Source organism: Sciurus carolinensis, chromosome 4 (genome assembly GCF_902686445.1).
Source record: "Sciurus carolinensis chromosome 4, mSciCar1.2, whole genome shotgun sequence".
In the NCBI taxonomy this organism is placed as follows: Eukaryota; Metazoa; Chordata; class Mammalia; order Rodentia; family Sciuridae; genus Sciurus; species Sciurus carolinensis.
The window spans coordinates 101,932,197-101,954,315 of record NC_062216.1 but is presented as its reverse complement, the minus strand read 5'-3'; the positions used below and the strand labels follow the sequence as shown (position 1 = coordinate 101,954,315).

General features: G+C 33.7%; 1 protein-coding gene across 6 annotated transcripts in view; it reads right to left on the bottom strand.

Moving 5' to 3' along the window:
* Cntn1 (contactin 1) overlaps positions 1–22,119 on the bottom strand; it is a 364,554-nt gene that overhangs the window by 101,558 nt on the left and 240,877 nt on the right. For all 6 annotated transcript variants that reach the window (XM_047548775.1, XM_047548778.1, XM_047548779.1 and 3 more), the window contains 5 exons: positions 20,480–20,604; positions 19,678–19,795; positions 14,522–14,672; positions 9,329–9,456; positions 8,930–9,105 (listed from right to left, as the gene is read on the bottom strand). In XM_047548775.1, coding sequence (XP_047404731.1) covers positions 8,930–9,105; positions 9,329–9,456; positions 14,522–14,672; positions 19,678–19,795; positions 20,480–20,604 — 698 coding nt within the window. The remainder of the gene's footprint in view (positions 1–8,929; positions 9,106–9,328; positions 9,457–14,521; positions 14,673–19,677; positions 19,796–20,479; positions 20,605–22,119) is intronic.

The following is a 22,119-nucleotide window of genomic DNA, read 5'->3' as shown; positions in this document are numbered from 1 at the left end:
GCTACCTCCACTGCTGTCACTGCTCCTGAACCCTTGCCATGACCTGATCTAATCTACTGAATGATTTTTAAATGTCTGGCAAGGTGCCAGCTACTTCACATACATTTTTCTCATTCATTTTCATAATACCCAGGGATTTACTATTAATACTCCCATTTTAGAAATAAGGCATTTGAGTTTTTAAGTTAAGCTGCTGTGGAAGACTCCACAGGCAACAGATCACTCTGGTTTCACCGGATTAAGCAGTTCCCTAGGCAGTGCTTTAGAAATCAGGTAACTGCATGGAGGTTCACAGTTTGGTAAGTAGGAGCAATAATTCTCATAAATAATATGTTACTATATTATTATGAAAAATAATTATTGTTTTCCTGCTTAAATTTTCAAACATCAGAAAATAGAATTTGTACAATCACTACCCATAAACCACCAGACTAGATTCAACGAATGTAAACTTTTTGCCATATTTGCTTTATCTAATTGACTAGGTAGCTAGTTCTATTTTTTTCTTCTATTATCTAGCTAGCTAGTGCTGAAACCTTGAAAAATAAATGACTGATAGATCAGTACTACTTAGCTCATCAGAAACTTAATAAGACAGTAGTTTGAAATCTCAAATGACAAAAAATTCTCTTAATCACAAAACCATTTTCACACATAGTTAACACTAATTCCTTAACATTATTTGCTTACAGTTAGTGTTATTTTAAGAAATGCATCAATATTAAGATTACTTGAATCTAAACTTTTTAAAAAATATATAAATCTTATTAAGATGAAGGAATGTAATTGAACATATAAAAACTCAAATAAATAAGAAAATCTGTCCAGGATAACTACTGAAAAGGTCATTTAGAATCTACAGGATCTGTAAAAATGTTGACTTCTCTACTTTAGATGATTTGGATATAAACTGTGAGAATGATGACTAAAGGGTCCATTTTTGATCAATTGATCCATTTAAATAAAAACTCAAAAGGAGGAAATTTTGTTTGAGGCCTCTGCCAAACATTTTGAATGATGAACAAAAATATCAATGCCTTGGATTTGGAAAAGTTGAAAGTAAACTTGGATATCATTGATTTTGTATATTTTCCAAATTGGTTCTAATTAGCCTCAGAGTCAGAGAATTTTCACAGACTACTAGTAGAAGGAAAGAATCAGGATGGGAGTTTTAGAATAGGAAGAAATGAGAGGCCCTGTGGGTAGGGCTCCTGACTACATCATAGACAGACAGACACACAGACACACACTTTCATTTTCAGATAGAGAAACCTCATTATATATATATATGTTCTAAATTAATTTTTCTTTATTAAAGGTATTTTCTCCTAAACATTCTTGTTTCTATTGTTTATTAAAACTTCTAATGTGACCCAACCTTCTTCATGTGACAGATGCAGAGCCTGAGGCTCAGAGTGACACTTTTTGCCAAGGTCTACAACATATTGATGGCAAAACCAGAAGAAAAAAAAAAATTCAGATACTTAGATAATATCATATTCTTTAAAACAAACTGAAAAAGTTTGATTTTTTTAGGAATATGACAACTAATAACAAAATTGTATATTTCTAGTGTGATAGAAATAAAAGATCAAAGTCTACAGTACAAAATTATAAAACTCCTAAGATACCAAAAGTTTTTATATTCATTTTCACATCTTCTTATTGACTTTATATTGTAAGCATAAAAAGCCAGAATAATTATAGTAGAGACAGTTAAGTATATGAAAAGTTCTATGTAAAAATACGTTCTTAACTTTGGAAGAATTTTAGGAGATCCCTTGAAGCCAATCATACATCTCTATGGAACAAAGACCTGCTCTATGTGCTTACTGCTATTCAATTAGCTCTGTCATCAACCAGTGCTCATTAAGCACTTGACGTGGGAAGCTTGGTGGGACAGTGATTTCAGCTGCATGGTCTCTGCGCGGAAGTGTGATGATCCTAAAGAAGCCTGCCCAACGAGAGACACAGTTCATGAATGTAGATAACGCCCTATGTGTTTAAGCTGGGAAATGGCAAATAAAATTAGTTATAATTACCTATGACCTAATTAAAGGTTTATAGCCTACCTAATTAAAGGTTTACAAAGGTAGTAAAGAAAAGCCTAACTCCTTTCCAAATAATTACTAATAGGAAGAACAGAGAGAGGACATGGTCCTAAGTGGAATGCCCTTGTGAGTTTCGAGGTCTCAGAACTATGCCGGGGGTCTGCATACTTTTTACGTATTTCTTCTTCTTTTCTACTGTTCACTAAAATTTAAGTCTTAAATTCACAGTGCACCTACAACCTATCTACTACTCATACTAATCTTAAAAATGCCTTCTTTTATCTAGCTTCTTATAATATATGTCCCCAACACTTTCATCTGCTCAAAATAATATGATTCCTTATTTAATTCTTTCTTAAAAATATTTCCCAATCTTGGCACTTTTAACAGTTTAGACTACATAATTCTCTGTTGTAATGGGTCTTTCACATCATAAGATATTGAACAGCACCTGTGCTAAACAGATACTCATAACACACAGCCACCCAACACCTGTGCAGTGTGAAAAAACACAAATATCTCCACACATAGCCAAAGTTTCTTAGGGAGCAAAATTACCCTACGTCTATGACTATGGATTTAGGACTTACGACTCTTATTGCACCTGCCTAGTCTTCTACCATTTTCTTTAGCTATAATTTGATTCTTGTCTCTCTCAGAATGATTGTCAAATAGTCTTTATCTCTTCCAACCTGTTGCCCCATAATCTTGGACAGTCCTCAGCTTCTTATCCAACAGTGAAGAACAGAGAGCAAACCCTATAGTATGAAGAATAGATTTCTCAGATCTAAACACTTTTTGTGCCATATATAGTATCATTAATAGTTTCTTTATGAATGAGAACAGACTTTGGGATAGAACCACTATTTTTTTTTTCTTCAGTGGTGTCGCCTGTACCATCAGAAGAATGCACTACAGACATGTGAATATACCTACTAAAGGAGGAGATCATTAAGGATTGACAAGAGGGACTGGAAATATAGCTCAGCTGGTAGAGGGCTTGCCTCGTATGCACAAGGCCCTGGTTTCAAACCCCAGCACCACCAAAGGAAAAAAAAAAAAATTGCCAAGAGCTTCACAGACCACCTGAAGCAGTGTAGGCCAGACTTACAGTATATTGCAAAAGTGATTGACAGCGTAGGAAGAAAGAAACAATTCAGATTAAACTGAGTAAACATAAGTGGTTCATAAATAAGACTAAAGAATAAAATATGAGTTGAACAGTATTGCCTTGTAGTGTTTTGAACAACTATAGAATTATTTAAATAGGTGTAGGCATGAATATTAATCTATGGATTAGAACTACAAGTGAGGAAGATCACATGACCAAGTAGTTAGCCCACAGGGTTTCAAACCCTTTCTCAGCCATGAGTTATGAATTATGAGTTATCAGGGCTAGAGACTCAGCCTTTTTAATCCTCAACTTTGCCGCCTCAAAAGTTGAGAGATTTACAATGACATGTATTCCATTCTAGAATGCTAAGAAGAGCAACAAAGAAATATAAGAAATACACTTAATATAGTGCTGGCCAAATAAGAACTGAATACATGTTGATTATTATGGCCTCTTCTTTACCCTCAACAATGAAATACCTAGGATGTTTTGGTCTTAAATTAGGTATCCAGCAAAGTGAGCAGCACAAGAAGTAAACTGTGGAAATGAGATCAGTTACCAGAAAAAAAAAAAAAAAAATTTGGCAAAAGCTTTTGGAATTTTCAATGGGAAATCATTGCTCTATTATAAAAAGTATTAATAATAACCATTATAGTGGATCCTGTTCCAAGCACTTTATAGGCACTCTCTCATTTATCTTCACAAAAATACTATGAAGTAATTGGTTTGGAAACCCAATGAAGTAATCCAAATAAAGTAAGTAAATGATTAACAGCATTTTAAGAGAGAAAATCTGAGGCTTTAAGAGGTTGCAACGATGGCTCAGGGTCATAGTGTGAAAGAGTAGAGACTCCCTTATAAAAAGAAAAATGTAGAGACCCTTTGAAAAAAGCAAATATATCTAGTTCAGATTGACCAAACCAAAATGGGTGTGAAGAAAATCTTTGAGTTGTGCTGACTATGGTAAATACAAGGACAGAAATACCCAAGATAAAATAAAGTGACCGTGAGTTAAGGACATTGTGACCATTTCTGTGAAGCAACCCATCCTCTGGAGGCCCCAGAAGCTGCCGGTTTCAGATATGGATAGTCTAGCTCCCCGACCCAGCCTGCCCTGTTAACCTGACAGATGCAGCCTGAAAGAGATAAACTGAAGCTTGCTGTTTGCATTTCTTTAAGAAAGACCCCTATTGTAAGCCTGCCAAAATTTTTGTGGTCTTCACTTTTAAAACCCAGCGTGCTGGAGTCACTTGCTACTACTGCTCCCCATTACTTGGAGTGGTAGTCCTGATGTATCAGCCTGCTCCTTCTCTTTCCCCAGAATAATTTTTTTTTTTTTCTCTACTATAGTCTCTGGTGGTCTCACTACACATCAATAATTGGACCCCAAAACAATAGAATAAAAAGTGAAGAAATGGAGCTTAGAGCCCAGGTCAGGTTATGACAGAGCCACTGAACAATTCATATGATATTTGTGATTTCATAACAGGATTGCTGTAACCTCCTGCTGGATTACAATTTTAATATTTGTAATAAGAGAGTTGGAAAAAGTACAGAATTTCAAAGTTTAAAAAACTCATGTTTAAGATTATGACTGACAAGGAGAATATCACTGAACAGTTGAGAGAAAATGACTCATACTAGGATGTCAAAAATTAGGCAGCTATTGAAAAACTAAATTCTGTCACTCAGGTACTATCATGAGAAAGAAATAAAATGATATATTACAAATGCATATTTTATGATAGATGGTTTCAAGTCTATTCTAGAAAGAGTTATAAATTAAATTAATAACTAAAATGATTGTCTTTTGTATTTACTCTAAGGAAAGTACCTTGGATTGGAAAATCAATAGAGAAATCATCTTATAATTGGACTAGAAAAATGTATACTTGTCACATAACTGTAACAGAATAACAATGTAAGCTGCTTTAAAAACTTAGTAATGTTTAATGACAATAAATATGGAAGCTTCTAATTTATTAAATTTAAGCTTATAGTTTTAGGATCCCTGTACATACAAGTTTAAGTTAAAATGAAACATTTACCAGCCATGATCATGTAATGATATAAACTCAGTGAATTTTTATTAAATAAATGACATGACAGGTAAACCTTTGACATTTAACTTCTTGATATTTTTTATAAATCACAGACTTAAAATTAAAAGTTCTATTATAAAAAATAATCTCATGCAGAAGAGTTTTACATAAATAGAATTATTAAATGTAATATTAATATTCTTCTTACTTTCTGTTTGTGGGTTTACCATAAAGTCTTTAAAAAAAATACACATCTTTAAAAATGCAGTTACTTTCTCCTGATAGTCTTATAATTCTAATTGGATAAACTGTAATGAAGAAATTTTAAGATCACCCATGATCCCACAACATATTCATAAATATAGGAAAAGGCATTAGTTTAATTTCATAAACTAATGCTTCAAGTTACAAATTAGTCCAGGCTGTAAAATTTGAAGCCTTATACAAGACTGCCATTTAGTGGTCAAAATAAAGAATAGCAATCTAAAAATCAGGATATTTAATTTTTGAAGAGCTTATTTTTCAAATTGGAAATTCAAAACAAGCTCATGAAAAAAAATTTTAAATTGAATATCTTCAATTTTTGTTAGTTATAACTTCTGATATTAATTGGTAGCAATTAAAATTACTAAAACGAAGATAATGGCATCTTTTTTGATAATGGTGAAAGTTTTCAAACATTTCCATCCAAATTTTAAACTCACAGATTATCTCTGATTTATTTTGAATTGGTATCTGTCTTTGTTTCAGCCAGTGTTTCATTTACCCTAGGGCCTCTTACTATGCCTACTTGTGGTAGGGACTCAGAACATATGTTTTTGAATTTTATTTTTTTAGTTGTAGATGGACACAATACCTTTATTTTATTTTATTTATATTTCTGTGATGCTAAGAATCACACCCAGTGCTAAGCAAGCCTCGAAGGTGCTAGGCAAGCACTGTACCACTGAACTATATCCCCATCCCTCAGAGCATGTTTTTAAACAAACAAATGCTATTTAAGTATTAGAATATTGCCAGAATTAACTAAAAAAGCAAATCATTATTTAAGAAACACACACATGGCATTTTACCTATGCAATTTTGAACAATAGACAAATGGTGTCAACTGCATTCCCTTCTTTATTCTTGTTGTTCCTAATTCCTGCTATTTCTGTTGTTTCTCCCACTAAGCATTAGGCAGGAAGAGTTGCTCCTTAGTGTTAACAGCCTCACAAGCAATCACTAGCCATTAAGACTACCTTTCAAAACATTTCTGATGTGTTTACTTAAATTTCATTTAGCTGGGAAGTCTGCCTTTGATGTTTGCCTTAAAAAAGAAGGAAGGGACCAAGGAAAACTTATCTTTTGGAGGTTCAAAAGAGAGAATTAAGTTTAATAATGTATTTTAAAATAAATATTTGTATCTGAGATTTTTTTTCTTAATTTAGAAAATTGAACCCACCTGTCCATCTATGGCGTGCTAAAAATGTGACTTTGACATTCTTATTAATCACATTGCCTATTTAGCTGGTGCTCGGGTGTTCTGTTATGGGTGGATCATTATCTGATGGAAGGAACTAAAACCCGGGCGAATGAATACTGAGATGGGGCCCACCTTGGAACTGTCCTGGGCTTCCTGAGGCAACTATGTGAACTCTGTGTCCATGGTCTGCAGAAGGAGCGAATGCAGTAAGTGACAACTAACCTCCACATTCTTAGGGTCTGTTTTCTCATTTATTATTCATTTTTAATTTGTATTCTAAATATTTTCTTATTTTACTCCCTTTTTAATGTACTGCACTCTTTTTACCCCTCCCTCCTTCCTTCTCTCTTTTCTTACTACCTTTTTTTTTTTTTTTTTTTTTTTTTTTTCCCCTCCTCTTCCCTTCCCTCTCTCTTCCAGTCCTCTCCTTTCTTCTCTGGCACCCCATGGCTATTTATATCAACCAACAACAATGTAACTATTATTTTAAAAGAACATACACACGTAAATAAGGAATTTCCACTTAATTAGGGAAACTGAAGTCCCCAAGGTTATTTACTGCAGCAACTAAACAACCACTTTAAAATTTATAATACCAAAGAAGTAAGTAAATTCAAAAGTCTATTTTGTTCTTTATTTCAAGCAAAATCTCTATCTCACTCTTTTCCTTAAGGTGAGTAAAATACTGAGTGGCATTTACTTTTCTTAGAAAATAAAATTTACAATTTTTTGGTTTTAGGTTTGGTACTCGGGATTGAACACAGGGTGCCTTAACAGTGAGCTACATACTCTGCCCTTTTTGATTTTTAATTTTGAGACAGGGTCTCACTAAGGTACTGAGATTGGCCTTGAACTTGTAATCCTCCTGTCCCAGGCTCACCAGTCACTGAAACAGGCATGTGCCTGCTAAACCCACAATTTGAAGAATTATTAAATTGTTAGAGACCTTGATAATGATTTCATTAATGTTAGGTATGTTTATATTAGGTAGATCTAAACAGTTTTAGACATATGAGGACAAAAATATCACATGGTATGATGTCAAAATAAAATTCATAGAATTCATAGTTCTCTAACAATTCTGACAATTTTCTTAAAAGTGTAGTTTTGGTTCAGAAACAAATTTGTATGTTTACTGTTGATTTACAGTTCTAGCTAGACCAGGTAAATTAAAGAATCTGATTTATAGTGAACACACAGATACATATGTATTGATAACTGCATCAATAATTGTTCATATGCATCTACCAAATAATGTACAAACAAATGTCCCTTTCTAACTAAAGTCTCACTGAACTTAACTGAAAGCCTCTTTGTCTTTTAAAGTGGAAAGTTCTAGAAGAGTAAAAAGAAAAAAAAAGGCAGGATGATTTGTAAGCATGTTATTATAATGTGTAAACATCAATCCAGATTTTATATAATTTTTAAAAATCTTAAATACCCCACAAGTTTCATATCTATATTAATAGCTGATTCTAACTTTAAAGTTTTATTAATTAAGGATATGTTCTAAATAGATCTTCAGATTTCTAAACAGTCTTCTTTTTAGGGAAGAGGTTAGCAGGAGCAAGTGACCAATTTCTCTTTTAAATAAACAGCAACCCAGGAAGTCTATCAACAGACCAATGTGGTTCCTTTGCAAGTTGCTGCTCTTGCATTACTTCCAGGTCTTTTCCCTCTATTTTATTCATTTACATACATTGATTCTCTATATCACTATGCTTAATTATAGGACTCATGGCATGTGCACTTTCCAAGTTTTTAAAATATAGCCACTTAATCCTCCTTTTCAAATCATATTGACTATCTCTTCAAGTCTTGCAATATTTTAAATATATATAAAACAAACTATCTGTATAGATATAGATGGTTTATTGCCCTCACAGAATGAAATAACTACTCTAAAGTAATTAAGTGTAGGTTCTATGCTCTTATCTCATTTAGAGTAAAAGTGAAAGCAGTAGTATATATACACACATACTGAGGTACAATATATATCACTATAAGTATTTAATTATAATTAAGAGGGAAAATGTACCTAAAATCTAATCAATATTTATATTACTATCTCTAACAAAATCCTTCGGGTTAGCCCTTTTTGGATTCAAATACTATGATTACTAAAAACTATGAAAAGCTTTTTTTTTTCCTGTGTTCTCAAGAAAAATCATATAAAATATGATTATGGTTATAGAAGCTTAATACAGAAACACAAAAATAATTGGGATATTAATAAGATGAAAGTTAAAACACATACCATAAAATTCCTCTGGTAATGGATATTTTCTTTGTTAAAGTCAATCACATAGCCATTGAAGGACCAAACAAATGTGAGGTCCAAGGCGGGGTCAAAGGATGCAGCACACTGCATGGTGGCATTTTCTCCAACAGTGATATCAGCATTAATTGGGGCCAATATGATTCGTGTGGGATCTGTAAGTTTTTAAATGAAGGAGTAAAACACAATTCAGGAAAATATAAGATACCATATTATCTTGTACACTAAATGAATAATAACCAACATGTGTTGATTTCTCTATGTAAAGTAATAAAATATTTTCACATCCAAATTCCAGGAACAATTTTATCAAAGAGGTTTGTCTAAGAAGCCTTTTGAAATTGAAACATATTGATCAAATATTAAATTACTTCTTACCTGTGATCACAAGAGTCCCAGTGCTATTAGCTTTCCCTCTATTATTTTCTGCAAAGCATGTATAGACACCTCCATCATTCCTTGTAATGTTATTGATTTCCAAGCTACCATCTTCCCAAATGAGTATTCTATAAAATGAAAAAGTACATGATTACACAATTAATTTAATAAAATATTACTGTACTCTTTACATTACAAACACTAAATTTTTTTACTATTATTCTACACAAGTCTTGACAATAGGGTATTTTCAAGGTGAAACACCCAGCCTTCGTTTTTACTATTCTTGAAATATCCCTGGGTCCTTTAACTGACTTCTCATTGGTACTCTGGCTTCTCCATTGTCTCTTTCCCACATATCAAACAGAGAGAAATTCCTCTTGCAACAGAACCTAAATCTTTCACACTACACCTATTTCCCAGGTACTCTTCTTGTAACTTAGGGGTTAGAAATTAAAAACTTGCAATGTTTTGTTTTATAACCCCTCATTCTTAGACTCAATATTGGATTGCCTGTAATTAGATTTTTATTTTCTTTAAAAATGCATTATTTTCAAAATTTAAATAATTGTTTTCTACATTGAATGTACAAAACCTTCAAACCTATTTTCCATTTTAAGGGCAAAATCTGATGAAAGAAAAATAGTACTTATTTACTTCACTTAAAGTGTCAATATAAGAAAATACACCAGTCTGTAAAAATAATAATAGAATTTAAAAAGAAAAAAGAAAATACCAAAATTCCACTAATACTATATTCCAGGATTTTCTTTCCCTACTTTATCCAGTTAAAACTCATTTCAGAACATTATTTGATGTTGAAGAAGGGCAATATCAAAATAATATAGGAATAAAAGTAGTTCTTTGATATCCTGGGAGCTTTAAAAATGTGCCTTTCTCCAACTGTAAGAGAAGTTGCCCCAGACACTACCCTCAGAACTCCATCACCAGTCAGCCAAGGTCACCCAAGTTCACCCATCCCACGGGTTGCTCTCAGCCAGTGACTGAGCATGGGAGGACCTGTACAGGAGGCCTGTCCCTTGAAAACAGTAAACTCCTCCAAGGGGCATTTGGCTGAAGCACTCCTGAGAGTTGTGCTGTGCACGTCCCTTCAGCCCATTCTTTCCCCTTTCATCCCTCTCTCCTTCTTCTGGTATCAGAACTGCATCTCTGTCAGATGGCTCCCCACCTTCCATCCAACTTCCTCTATATTTTCCCTCCCAGGCATTGCCATTAATAAATCCCTTACTCAGCTAGTCCTTCTCTGGCTTCTATTTCTTGGAAAATACATATTACCACAGTACCAATATTAATGTGCCATACATTTTCCCTCTCAGTTCCAGAATAAATCCTTGCCAAACTTCTAACCCCTCCCATTTAATCTTTCTTCAAGCAAAGCAATGAATATTTTGGTCGAGTTACTGGGGGGGGGGGACCACAATTCCTTCTAAAATTCATACTAATATTTTTAGTTGATTTACGTATATTAGCTCACAATTGATTTTTACCATCTTTAAGGGGTTTAAAGTCATGTACCACTCATGATGTTTCAGTCAGTGACGGCATATGAAAACAGTGGTCCTGTAAGCTGAAAAATTCCTATCACCTCTTGATGCCATAACCATTGCAATTTCAAGGGCAATGTACTGCTCACACATCTGTGGTGATGCTGGTGTAAATAAACCTGCACTCTGAGTTTTATAGAAGAGTAGCATGTACAATTATGCATGATCCCTAATAGTAATGATAAGTGACTGTGCTACTGATTGATATATTTACTGTACTATATTTTATCATTAGTTTAGAGTGTGCTCCTTCTATATAATAAAAAGCATAGGTTACTATAAAACAATATGCCATATTATGCTGGCAGCAGCCTCATCCATCTCATGTTTCCCATGTCCCTTCATTGAACTGTTATCTCTGGTGCTTTATTATATCTCATGTTGTTTTTTCCATTGTGACTGTAGGGATGACAAGCCACACCAGCTCGGCTTGTGTAAGCACACTAGGATGTTCACACAAAGATGAAATCACCTAACAATGCATCCCCATGTCAAGTGAATATGCTTCCAACTTCTCCCTTGGCATTGAAATTACTTTTCAATAAGAATATTTAGGGAATTTAAATTTTGGTAAAAATGGTCCTCATTCTTAAATAAATTTGAAATAAATTCTCAGATTCTTCTCCTAGTTTCTAGATAATATGCTATGAATCAGTCAACATAATCAAGGAACAATCCAGTTTTTAACAAATTAGTCACTTATTTTCATCAAAATTACTCCAGGATGACCTCAATTTGAAGGTTGTTTATTGTAAAGCATACCAATTCTGCTGTAGGAAATAACAGTGGATCCTCCCACTTACATGACTCATATAAAAGTCATTTTAGAGTTGACAGTAGTCTATTGAATACAAATGAGTAGCTAAGTTAGTTGTAAATTAAAAAGAAATTCTGTTGGAGAAAGTATTTCATTTCAGTCCAAAATAAAATCATATAAGTAAGAATGTAAGTATAACTTAAATTTAAGTTCTTACTGAATACAAAAATTGTATTAACCAGGCCACTAAACAGGCACAGAAATAACTGCATTATGTGAAACCAATTTTTATATATATTATTTAATAATATATAATATATACTATTATTTTTATACATAATAATTATATATTACATAATATAATAATATTATATATAATATATAATATGATAATAATATATAATATTTATATAATGACTTTTATAATAATTATATCCATCAGAATATTGTATTTTTTCTTAAAAACTATTTAGTCCTTAGATATTCTTTTTCAATGTTTGTTTATTTTTTATAAATACGAAATGTTTTCAGTTTTCTCTGTACATACGATTTTACAACATTCAACATATTTGTTACATATTACATAGTTTTTTTAAGTGGTACTTTTGCTGAAATATTAATGAATTTAAGTAGTGAGCAAAAATTGAACTCTAGACCCATTAAGGAAGTAATGCAATTTGATTTCTAAGTGTATGCAATTGTTATAGCGCAACCAAAATTATAAGATTTTAGGAGCTAGACCATTCTCTATCTCTGTCTCTTGATTTTTGTTTTTCAACACATATTGATATTTAGGAAAAACAAGACCAGGAAACATGGTTCTGGGAAATCCTTGATTGGAGAAACTTTTGACATTAACATTGGTCTTCCTCAGAATCAGAGCAACATTCTGCCATAAAGTAGGGAGGGCTGGTGGTGGGGCCAGTGGGGAGTGCTGTACCCTATGTGCTGTAGGAGTGAGTGCCTAACAAGGGGGTAAATTGAGCACAGTGACTCTTCTTTTAGCATTAATTCTTCTCATGTCATTTTGTTAAAGTCTTAAAGACTCAGGTCAAACAGACTAACATTAATGTGTTCAAAATTCACAATAACCAAAGTATGGAACCAACCAAGGTGTTTGTCAATGGATGAAGAGATAAAGAAAACGTGGTATATATACACGATGGAGTTTTATTCAGCCATCGAGAAAAATGAAATTATGTCATTTACAGGAAAATGGATATAACTGGAGAACATTTTACTAAGCGAAATAAAACAAACTCAGAAAAGTTCAAGGGTCCTATGTTTTTTTCTTATATGTGGAAGCTGGAGAGGAAAAAGGAAAAGAAAGGTGAGGTGGGATCTCATGAAAAGCAAAAGGAGATCAGTAGAAAAGAGGAAAGGGATCAGAGGGTAAGAAAAGAAGAGGGAGGGTATTGGAATGGGTACTGACCAAACTATACTGTTATATCAAGGGGATGAACTAATGTGTGACAACAAATACTAACATTATGTACAGCTATAATGTACCAAGAAATGTGGCAAAAATCAAATCTGTAAATTATGACTTTCAGACTGGCTGGCTGTTTTTATAAATAAAAATTAAAGTTAAAAAAAAAGTGAATGTGTTCAGGTAAGGCCCAGCTGTTCCCGCCCTGCTCCCATACACAGTTGTAGGTGGGATCATCCTAATGAGACAACTGCACTGGCAAATTCTCTTTCCATATCAACATGACACAATCAAGTTCCTTGGATATTAATGATGAGTTTTCATAAGATCAACTTAACTTTTCCAGGTCTTAGACACATCATATTACCTTGTTGGATTGTTGTGGAGATTTATTTTCCATACTTTTGCCAGAATGTTCTTTCAAAGGGCAAAAAGTTACCTCATTCCTCCCTGGTGTAAGTCTTTAGACAGATTTCCATTATTCTTACAGGAAGCCCAATCCCCTTAGCAAAGACAACTCTGTAATTTTTATCTGACTCACTGTGTCTCATCCCTTAAAAGTCTTCCCCAGGACTGGGAATATAGTTCAGTTGGTAGAGTGCTTGCCTAGCATACACTAAGCCCTGGGTGTCATCCCTAACACCACTACCAAAAAAATACAAACAAACAAAAAAAAACCCCCCAAAAGTCTTCTCCATTTCTCCTGAAGACAAATCATGCTGATTTTAGGTCTTGCAGTTCCTAACATCCTATACACCTGCCTCAGGGCCTTTGCTATGCTGCCTTCATTTCCTGGAACACAGAGCTACCCCACTTCCACTTCCATTCTTCCTATTTCCCATCCTAGTTTTCGCTCTCTCATTAATACTCAATATAAATATAACCTCCTCTAGAAAACCTACAGAAACAATTCACTGTTGGTTTTAAGTAAACAGTCTATGCACACCACACATTTATTTTTTTGTACCTAAAGCCACCAAAACATTGGTTGACTATTTGTTTACTGGGGAGATGCTAAGAATAAGGATATTCTTATCATTATAAGAAGATGGGAAGACATGATTGTACTTTGAAATCACCATTTTATTTTCTTATCAACATATTTAATAGGCTAATTGTATAAAATTATATAAAATGTGAATAAATGACCTTGTTAGGGAAAAATTGAGTTAGAGAGATCCTATTTCATTTTGCATGTTTATTAGCTGGATAGCCTGGGGAAATTTACAAACCACAACTTACACCTCTGAGCTTTGAAGTCCTAAATGCCTTATAAATTATGTAATCCTGAAAATTAAATTCTGTTCATCTTATTACTATAGTATCTTCTCTGGAGAAAAGTTGGAAGAAACAACACTTTATTAATGATACGAAAGCAAGTATTCTACAAAATAAACTCCCAAATAATTAATTTCAATTAGATTTCTAGTTTCCAAGCTGACCTGCTACTGTTGACAAGCCACTCTGTTCCTTTACTCCAGGAGAACTTTGGTTTAGGTGCAGCTTTAGGTTTGCATTCGATTATAACCCTTCCTCCCTTAGCAGCCAAGATCTTTTTCTTCATAGGATTCATTTCAAAAGTTGGAGCCAAAGCTGAAAGGAAAACAAATGATTATTTTTCTCTTCTTGTTAACAAATCCAATATTCCTTCTGCATTACATCACTTCTATTCCACTTTGATTAGGAGAAAGGATTAATCTCAGTAAATACAAACAATTATGAGCCATGCCTAATATCTTTTTTCTTTTATTGAATAATATATACATATCATAAACTTCACTCAATTCAAATATACAATTCTTGATACCTTGATTATAAATACATAATATTCCTTGGTTATAAACTTTAATTACAACCAAATGTTGTGCATAATTTAAACTCAAAATGACCTCTAATTCAATTTTTTTTTATTCATTTCCAAAAGGGAAGTTAATTGAAAGGCCGGAGGGAACTCAGCAGTGCTGTAAACACTCCCATATGGTCATAGTAGGTCCTCCGAATCATACTTTGAATGAACTGTGCAGAGGTTATAAATAAGAGAATTGAAATCTATTGGGATCCTACAATTTCACAAAACTGCCAGAGAAAATATATTGGTAGGATTCAAATATGAATTTAGGTCCTTCTGTTTCCAAAGCATGCAATATCCAAAACAATATCACCCCTCTTTCATTAAACATTTGCCGAGCACTAACTGTGTACAGACTCACTGCAAGATGCCCAAATAAACAGAGCAATTCCTGCCTTCATGACCTATATACAAATAGCTGTGGGAAGAGGACCCCATTCATTAAGGAGCACATGATCAGCTGTAGCTCATCCTCACTTTACAGTACACAATAATAATGATATCTGGATATTGTGTCTCATGAATGGTCACTCCATTGATGGCATGCTCTCACTCTCTTTTGGGTCTCCACTTCTTGACCACTGCTCACTCCCCTTGTCTTTAGGCAGACTGTAGGGGGACATTATCCATTCACATTCCAGTCATCTGTACCATGGCTCTTCTGGAGACTTCTAGGACTATGTATATCTTTAACTGGAATTTGACTCTTCATCTAGTCCAGTGCTTCACTAATTTTATCTATCTGAGGATTTTGTTTTAATGTCCATCAGTCGGTATGGGAGGGCCTGAGATTCTGCACTTCTAGTAAACTCCTAAGTACTGCTGCTGTTCTGAGAAGATGCCTTTTATGCAAGGATTTAGTCCATTTCATTGTTCTTTTAGTATGAATTTTAATAACCGGCAATAGATAAGTAGCCAATCAACCTGTATTGTACACCTAACAAAGTGTCAAGTATTTTGTGTAGATTCATTTTGGGGGTGACATATTGTACATAAAATATAACAGAAACTTTAATAAGAGTATATTTTTTAAATTGAAGCACATCTAGAAAATAAGAAAATTTATAAATCAGTTAATATTTTAATGAAATGAAGTCCCTTAAATGACCTCATTTTATCTGATATTTTGATTTCTAGAAACAGAATCTAGACTATGTTCCTACATATTTTGGAAGTAGGAAGCAATGGGAGAATATTTTTTTTTAACTAAGAAAAAGAGAGTATGACACATAGCCTGTCTTATTCTTCACTGCATCACATGCATCTCTTAGAAGAATGGAATTTGGTGTAGAGTAGGCACTTGACAAATATTTGGTGGAAGAAACATGAATTAAGCATGAAATAATTCAGGAAGAAAGAGAGAGAGAGAGAGAGAGAGAGTTTCTAAAGGTATAAGGTATAAGAGTAAATTAAGACTAACATAAAAATGTCCTGGAACTATTGATGTGAGACTTAATACAGGAATAGTTTGCTTAATTACTATTTTCAGCAAAAAGCAGAAAGTTTAAATTTGGGAAAGAATCAAACTCACACCATTTGTTTCTTTAAGCATCCAAATGATTTAACATCCCTTTGTACCAAAGACATCTGGGCCTGCAATGTTTGTTTGATACACAAAGTAACTAGAGTAAATGTATTACCAAGGAATTTAGACTCTAGGGAGGAAGACATGGAGTATGATCTTCAGAATTACAAAAATGACAAGGAAGTTAAAATTAATATTGCCTAAACTGTTTTTTGAAGATTCCTTAACACTTTCCTAAGAATTTCTCGTCTCCTACCATCATCTTCTAGAGTCAATCAATCTGCAGTGATACACGTGGTTTTAAGAGTTTCCTTTTGGTGCAACAAGAATAAAATTTGTCTCACTGAGTCATTGCTTTATGTTTTCAATAACCAATTCTAGAAGAGGAAGTCTGACTACCTGGATTCATTACTTTCAGTCTGAACAAAACTGGTGTCAACTCCTTCAAATAATATGAACAGGATGTGACACCGTAAGTACTTTGCTAAAGAACTTACTTTAGTAAATTAAAATAAGGAGAATGTCAAAGATCTGAGAGAGATTGTTGCTGTGAACTGGAGAAGTTTGGTGAATGTACTAGGTGTGGGAAAGGCACCTAGTGGACTCTACATCCTTTAGAACAGAGAATTTTTGAGGAGAGAAGATGTGGCTGTGAATAATGAATTGAGTTTCAAACATTCTGGTTTTGAATTGTTCGTGGGGTCATCTGGATAAACATTTCTTCTAGAAAGTATTTATATTGAGTCTGAAGCTGAGAATAAGTCTCTGGGACAGAGATTAGAAAGATAATAATTAATGGGAGAAGTAGAAATTGAGTAAGAATTTAAACCATCATCATCATCATCATCAACCTGGAATAATTACACAGAATATGTGAAGGATACAGGAAGAAAATGGAATGGAACCAGAGGAATGGAATTCTGGAAGAAGGCAAGGTTTTAGCCAAGCAGAGGAGGGGATGGAAAGAGAACAGTGAAAGAGATGGAGAAGAAGTGGTCTTGGAAGTATGGGAACTGGAAGTCCCAAAGACAAGAGAGATGAGAGTTTAAAAATAAAATATGACTGGAAGAGGTATCTTCAAAGAATATGTATACATACAAGGGTGCACACACATGAGAGAAGGAATAGGTGCTGATATAACATATTGGGAAAAGTAAAAAGCAATGAAAATAGAGGTAGAGGGATGGAAGAGACACCTCCTTCGCTAGATGAAGAGTACTGAGAAGATAGATGGTGCAGAGATAGTTTAGAGTGTGGGGCACAAGTTGAAAAACTTTATGCCAGATTTCTATTCTGATGAAAAGCAAGACAACACCTTGAAAACAGGAGTCAGGGTGGGGCAAAGGACCAGCAGAAAGTCCTGAAGATAAGTAACGGTAGCACAGGAGACTCAGGGACTGGTAAAGCTCCAAAGTGGTAAAGACTCATCTGAAGCGAGATCACAGGCAGTGCTGGAGTGTCAGTCTTCACTGTTAGGTGAATTTGTAGACTGTGTTTAGCTGCTTAGACACATGAAAGAAGACTTGTCAAAAGTGACACTTGTAGCTGGGAAACCTGGAAATTCATATATAACAAAATCAAATTAAACCCCTATCTCTCACCCTGCACAAAACTCAACTCCAAGTGGATCAAAGACTTATGCACTAGAACAGAGACCCTGCACATAACACAAGAAAAAGTAGGCCGTAAGCCAACATCACGAAGATTTCACCATGTTGGCTTAGGGCCTAACTTCCTTAACAAGACTCAAAGTACAATAAGCAAAATCAAGAATCAATAAATGGAATGGTATCAAACTAAAAAAGTTCTCAGCAAAGGAAACAATAGGTAATGTAAAGAGAGAGTCTACAGAATGGGAGAAAATCTTTACCACATGTACCTCATATAAAATATGAATTTCCAGGATATATAAAGAACTCAAAAAAAGTCAACACCAAATAAACAAATAACCCAATCAATAAATGGGCTAAGGAATGAACAGACACTGCACAGAAGAAGTATAATCAATTAACAAATTTATGAAAAAATGTTCAACTCTGTAGCAATTAGAGAAATGTAAACCAAACTACTCTAAGATTTCATCTTACTTCAGTCAGAATGACAATTATCAAGAAAACAAAAACAAGCAACAATAAATGTTGGCAAGGATATAGAAATAAAAGGTACACTCATATATTGCTAGTGGGAATGCAAATTGGTGTAACCATCAGAGAGAGTGGTATGGAGATTCCTCAGAAAACTTGGAATGGAACCACCATTTGATCCAGTTATACCACTCCTTGGTTTATACCCAAAGGACTTAAAATTAGCATACCACAGTGACACAGTCACATCAATGTTCATAGCAGCTCAACTCACAATTGCTTAACTATGGCACTGACATAGGTGTCCTTCAACAGATGAATGGATAAAGAAACTGTGGTATGTATACACAATGGAGTATTACTAGGCTTTAAAGAAGAATAAAATGGCATTTGCAGGAAAATGGATGGAGGTGGAGAATATCATGTTAAATGAAATAAGTTAATCCCAAAAAAACAAAGGCCAAATGTTTTCTCTGATATGTGGATGCTAATTCATAATAAGGGGGGAGAGCTAGGAAAGAATAGAGTTAATTTGGATTAGGTGGAGGGGAGTGAAGGGAGGAGAGGGGGTATGGGGATAGGAAGAATAGTAGAAAGAATTGAATATTATTATCCTATGTGCTTATATGATTATACGACCGGTATGATTCTACATCACATACAATCAGAAGAATTGTTAAATTCCATTTGTGTATGATGTGTCAAAGTGCATTCTACTGTCATGTATAACTAATTAGAATAAATTAAAAAATTAATGACCTTCAAAAAGAGTGGCACATGTAAAATTTGTTTTACCATTTTAAAAATGTTAAAAACCCATTATACTTCATGATTTCTCAAAATGATAAGAGAGTACAGGTTCTCAGTTAAAAATAAAATCATACAATTTATGAAATAATTAACATGAACTGGGAATTTTTCAATGAACCTAAGACAATTTTAAAGAGTTATTCTTTCTACTTAGTCTTCAGTGAAAACAAAAATAATACCATTCCATTCTAAACCACATTTCAAAAGCTAGACCACATTTCTAGCAAGTAGAGAAAATAATGTGAAATGAAACAATTATGAATACCCTATTATCTTTTTATATGTTATTTTCATGATAAACATTTAGGAGAAATTAGAGATGATACTGACCCAAGATTTTCAACTCAGCATTTGCATAAATGGCTCCATATGTGTTTTCAGCTATGCACTGATACATTCCAGCATTTTCAAAAGTCACATCATATAGTCTCAGTTCCCCTTTATGATACTGAAAAGAATAACAGTAAAACACACTGTCTTGATAAACTTTAATAGAAATGCTTTCATTTAGGCTTGGGTTTATCTTTTAATTCAGCTATGTTAGGTTTCTCTGCCCCCGCTATTACCTAAGATGTGAAGAGTGGGAATTTCATGGCATGGGGAGGAAAACCCACTTACCATGCCCAATGGCTCTTGTTCTACTCATCTTACAGAGCTGAGAGTCCACCTTTTTCCCTCTTGGACCAGCTGGGAGAATACAGTGGGTAAGTAGACAAGGATCCCACTGCTGCTACTTGTCCCCAGGGCTAAAGGTAGGACTTAGAGAGCGTCTCTCCTACCTCTGTTTCTGTGGGGTTCAGGCAAACAATGGCAAGAAAAAGGGGACAATATCAGGTAGTGGAGATGGATGAGTAGGAAGAAGGGGAAAAAGTGGAACAAAGGAAAAAATAAGGAGAGAGAAAGAGAGAAGGTAAAGATAAGATTATAGAAAGTTGTTTAAACTGAAAGAAGATACGTAACATTCAGTTTCTTTCTTGCTTTTTTTCTTTATTTCATGAAGCTTTTATATTTCAGGGCCACTACCCTTACTCTATTGACTCTCCTGACTCTTCTGCTAAATTTATCCCAGGACTACCCTGAAATGTTGCTTAAACGTGAACTTGGAGACAGCACAACGCTGGAACATACATACCGCATATCCATTTTTCAGCCATCGAATTGAAGGAATGGGCTTCCCTGTGGCCACACAAGGCCAGTAGAGATCACTGCCAATGTCCACCTCTGTGTCATTGATATGTTCTACCCACTCAGGAAATGCTAAAAAGCAAAGAACATTTTAAATATCAAATGCAAATCTCAACATCCCTCATAATCTCAAGAGTGTAAATATTATATTTTGTTAACATTTTTATGGAGAATACATTAGATATGGCATGTGTCCAAAATCAGTGTTAGAGCTATTGAAACTGTATTTGCACAGGTCTGCATTCTATGCAAATCCTACATCATCACAACATGAGGTAACTATAATTCAGCAATTATTTTTCTATTTGTAAAGCATGTTTTGTTGGAAAGCTAATTCACATAAAATTGATTTTTTTCCTTTCAACATAAATCTTTTAAATCTGTCAAAAGGAAAAAGAGCTTTTAAACAATTATGTATTAATTAATTATGTCTTAATTAATTCATTATGATATCATATTTTCATCTTCTGAAGAAAAATTCTGTTTTTTTAACTACCTCAGGTATACATTATCTTCCTTTTGTATCTTTTATCTGTTAACCACTGTACTATGCTATTGTAGGACTTAAAAATGACCTGGTCACTGAAATGTGCTTTCCATATTTGAAACTAAACACAGGAGCTATTGACTGGCAAAATCCATGCTTCAGTGAAATAATCTCAGTCTCATTATTTGATCTAATCTACTAGATCTGATTCTTCTAGTTGAAGAAATATGCTTGGCAAATGAGAAAATGCTAGAAATTTCCCACAAGAAGAAGGAAAAAAAAAACTGTAGACAGCAAGCACATGAACAATCTGATAGTCTGGTTGAGTACATCAGTTATCTAAGTCATCCACACAGATGTATGTAAATGAACTGATGTAAAAATGTTAAAAAATATGGGGAGAAAATCCTGAGTGGTGAGTGGCAAAATTAAAATTCATATTCAGTTTTGACAAAAGTAATATATATATCTTGTGGGAAGCATTTAACCTTTATGTTAATTTAAAAACAGAATATTTTAATGATATCACCAAGCCCCATCAATAGTATATAAATGTGTATATCTATATAAATTTTTATGGTGCATATAATGTGATTTTCATTAACCAATATATTTGTCTAACACATAGAGAATAATTTTTTAAAAACTAAATATTAGTAGATATGTTCATGTTAATTGATACATGTTTGATTTTGTGTACAATCTTAGCAATACTTAGCAATACTTGAAGTAGGAATGCCAGCATCTTTCCTGGCATCACGTGGATGTCACATTACATAATACAATGAGGAGTATAAATAAGTGAATCAGCTTGATACATTCTATGCATGGTTTAATTTTTTAGCCTTCTGATGGTTTGATTATACCTAAAGGAAAACTTTAATATATCTCATTAGAAAAGGAGAAATAATAGTTCCCTTAAATACAAGCTCTATCACCTTGGTCCTTCTAAGGCATTAGATATTAGAATATTCAAAATTCTACTCTTCTGAGAAACTGGAGTGCAGATTCCTAAATATATTGAATAAAAACATATCTATATACATTAGAAATCTGGTAGAAAAGGGAAGCTTTATTTTAAAATTTAAGAAATCTAACTA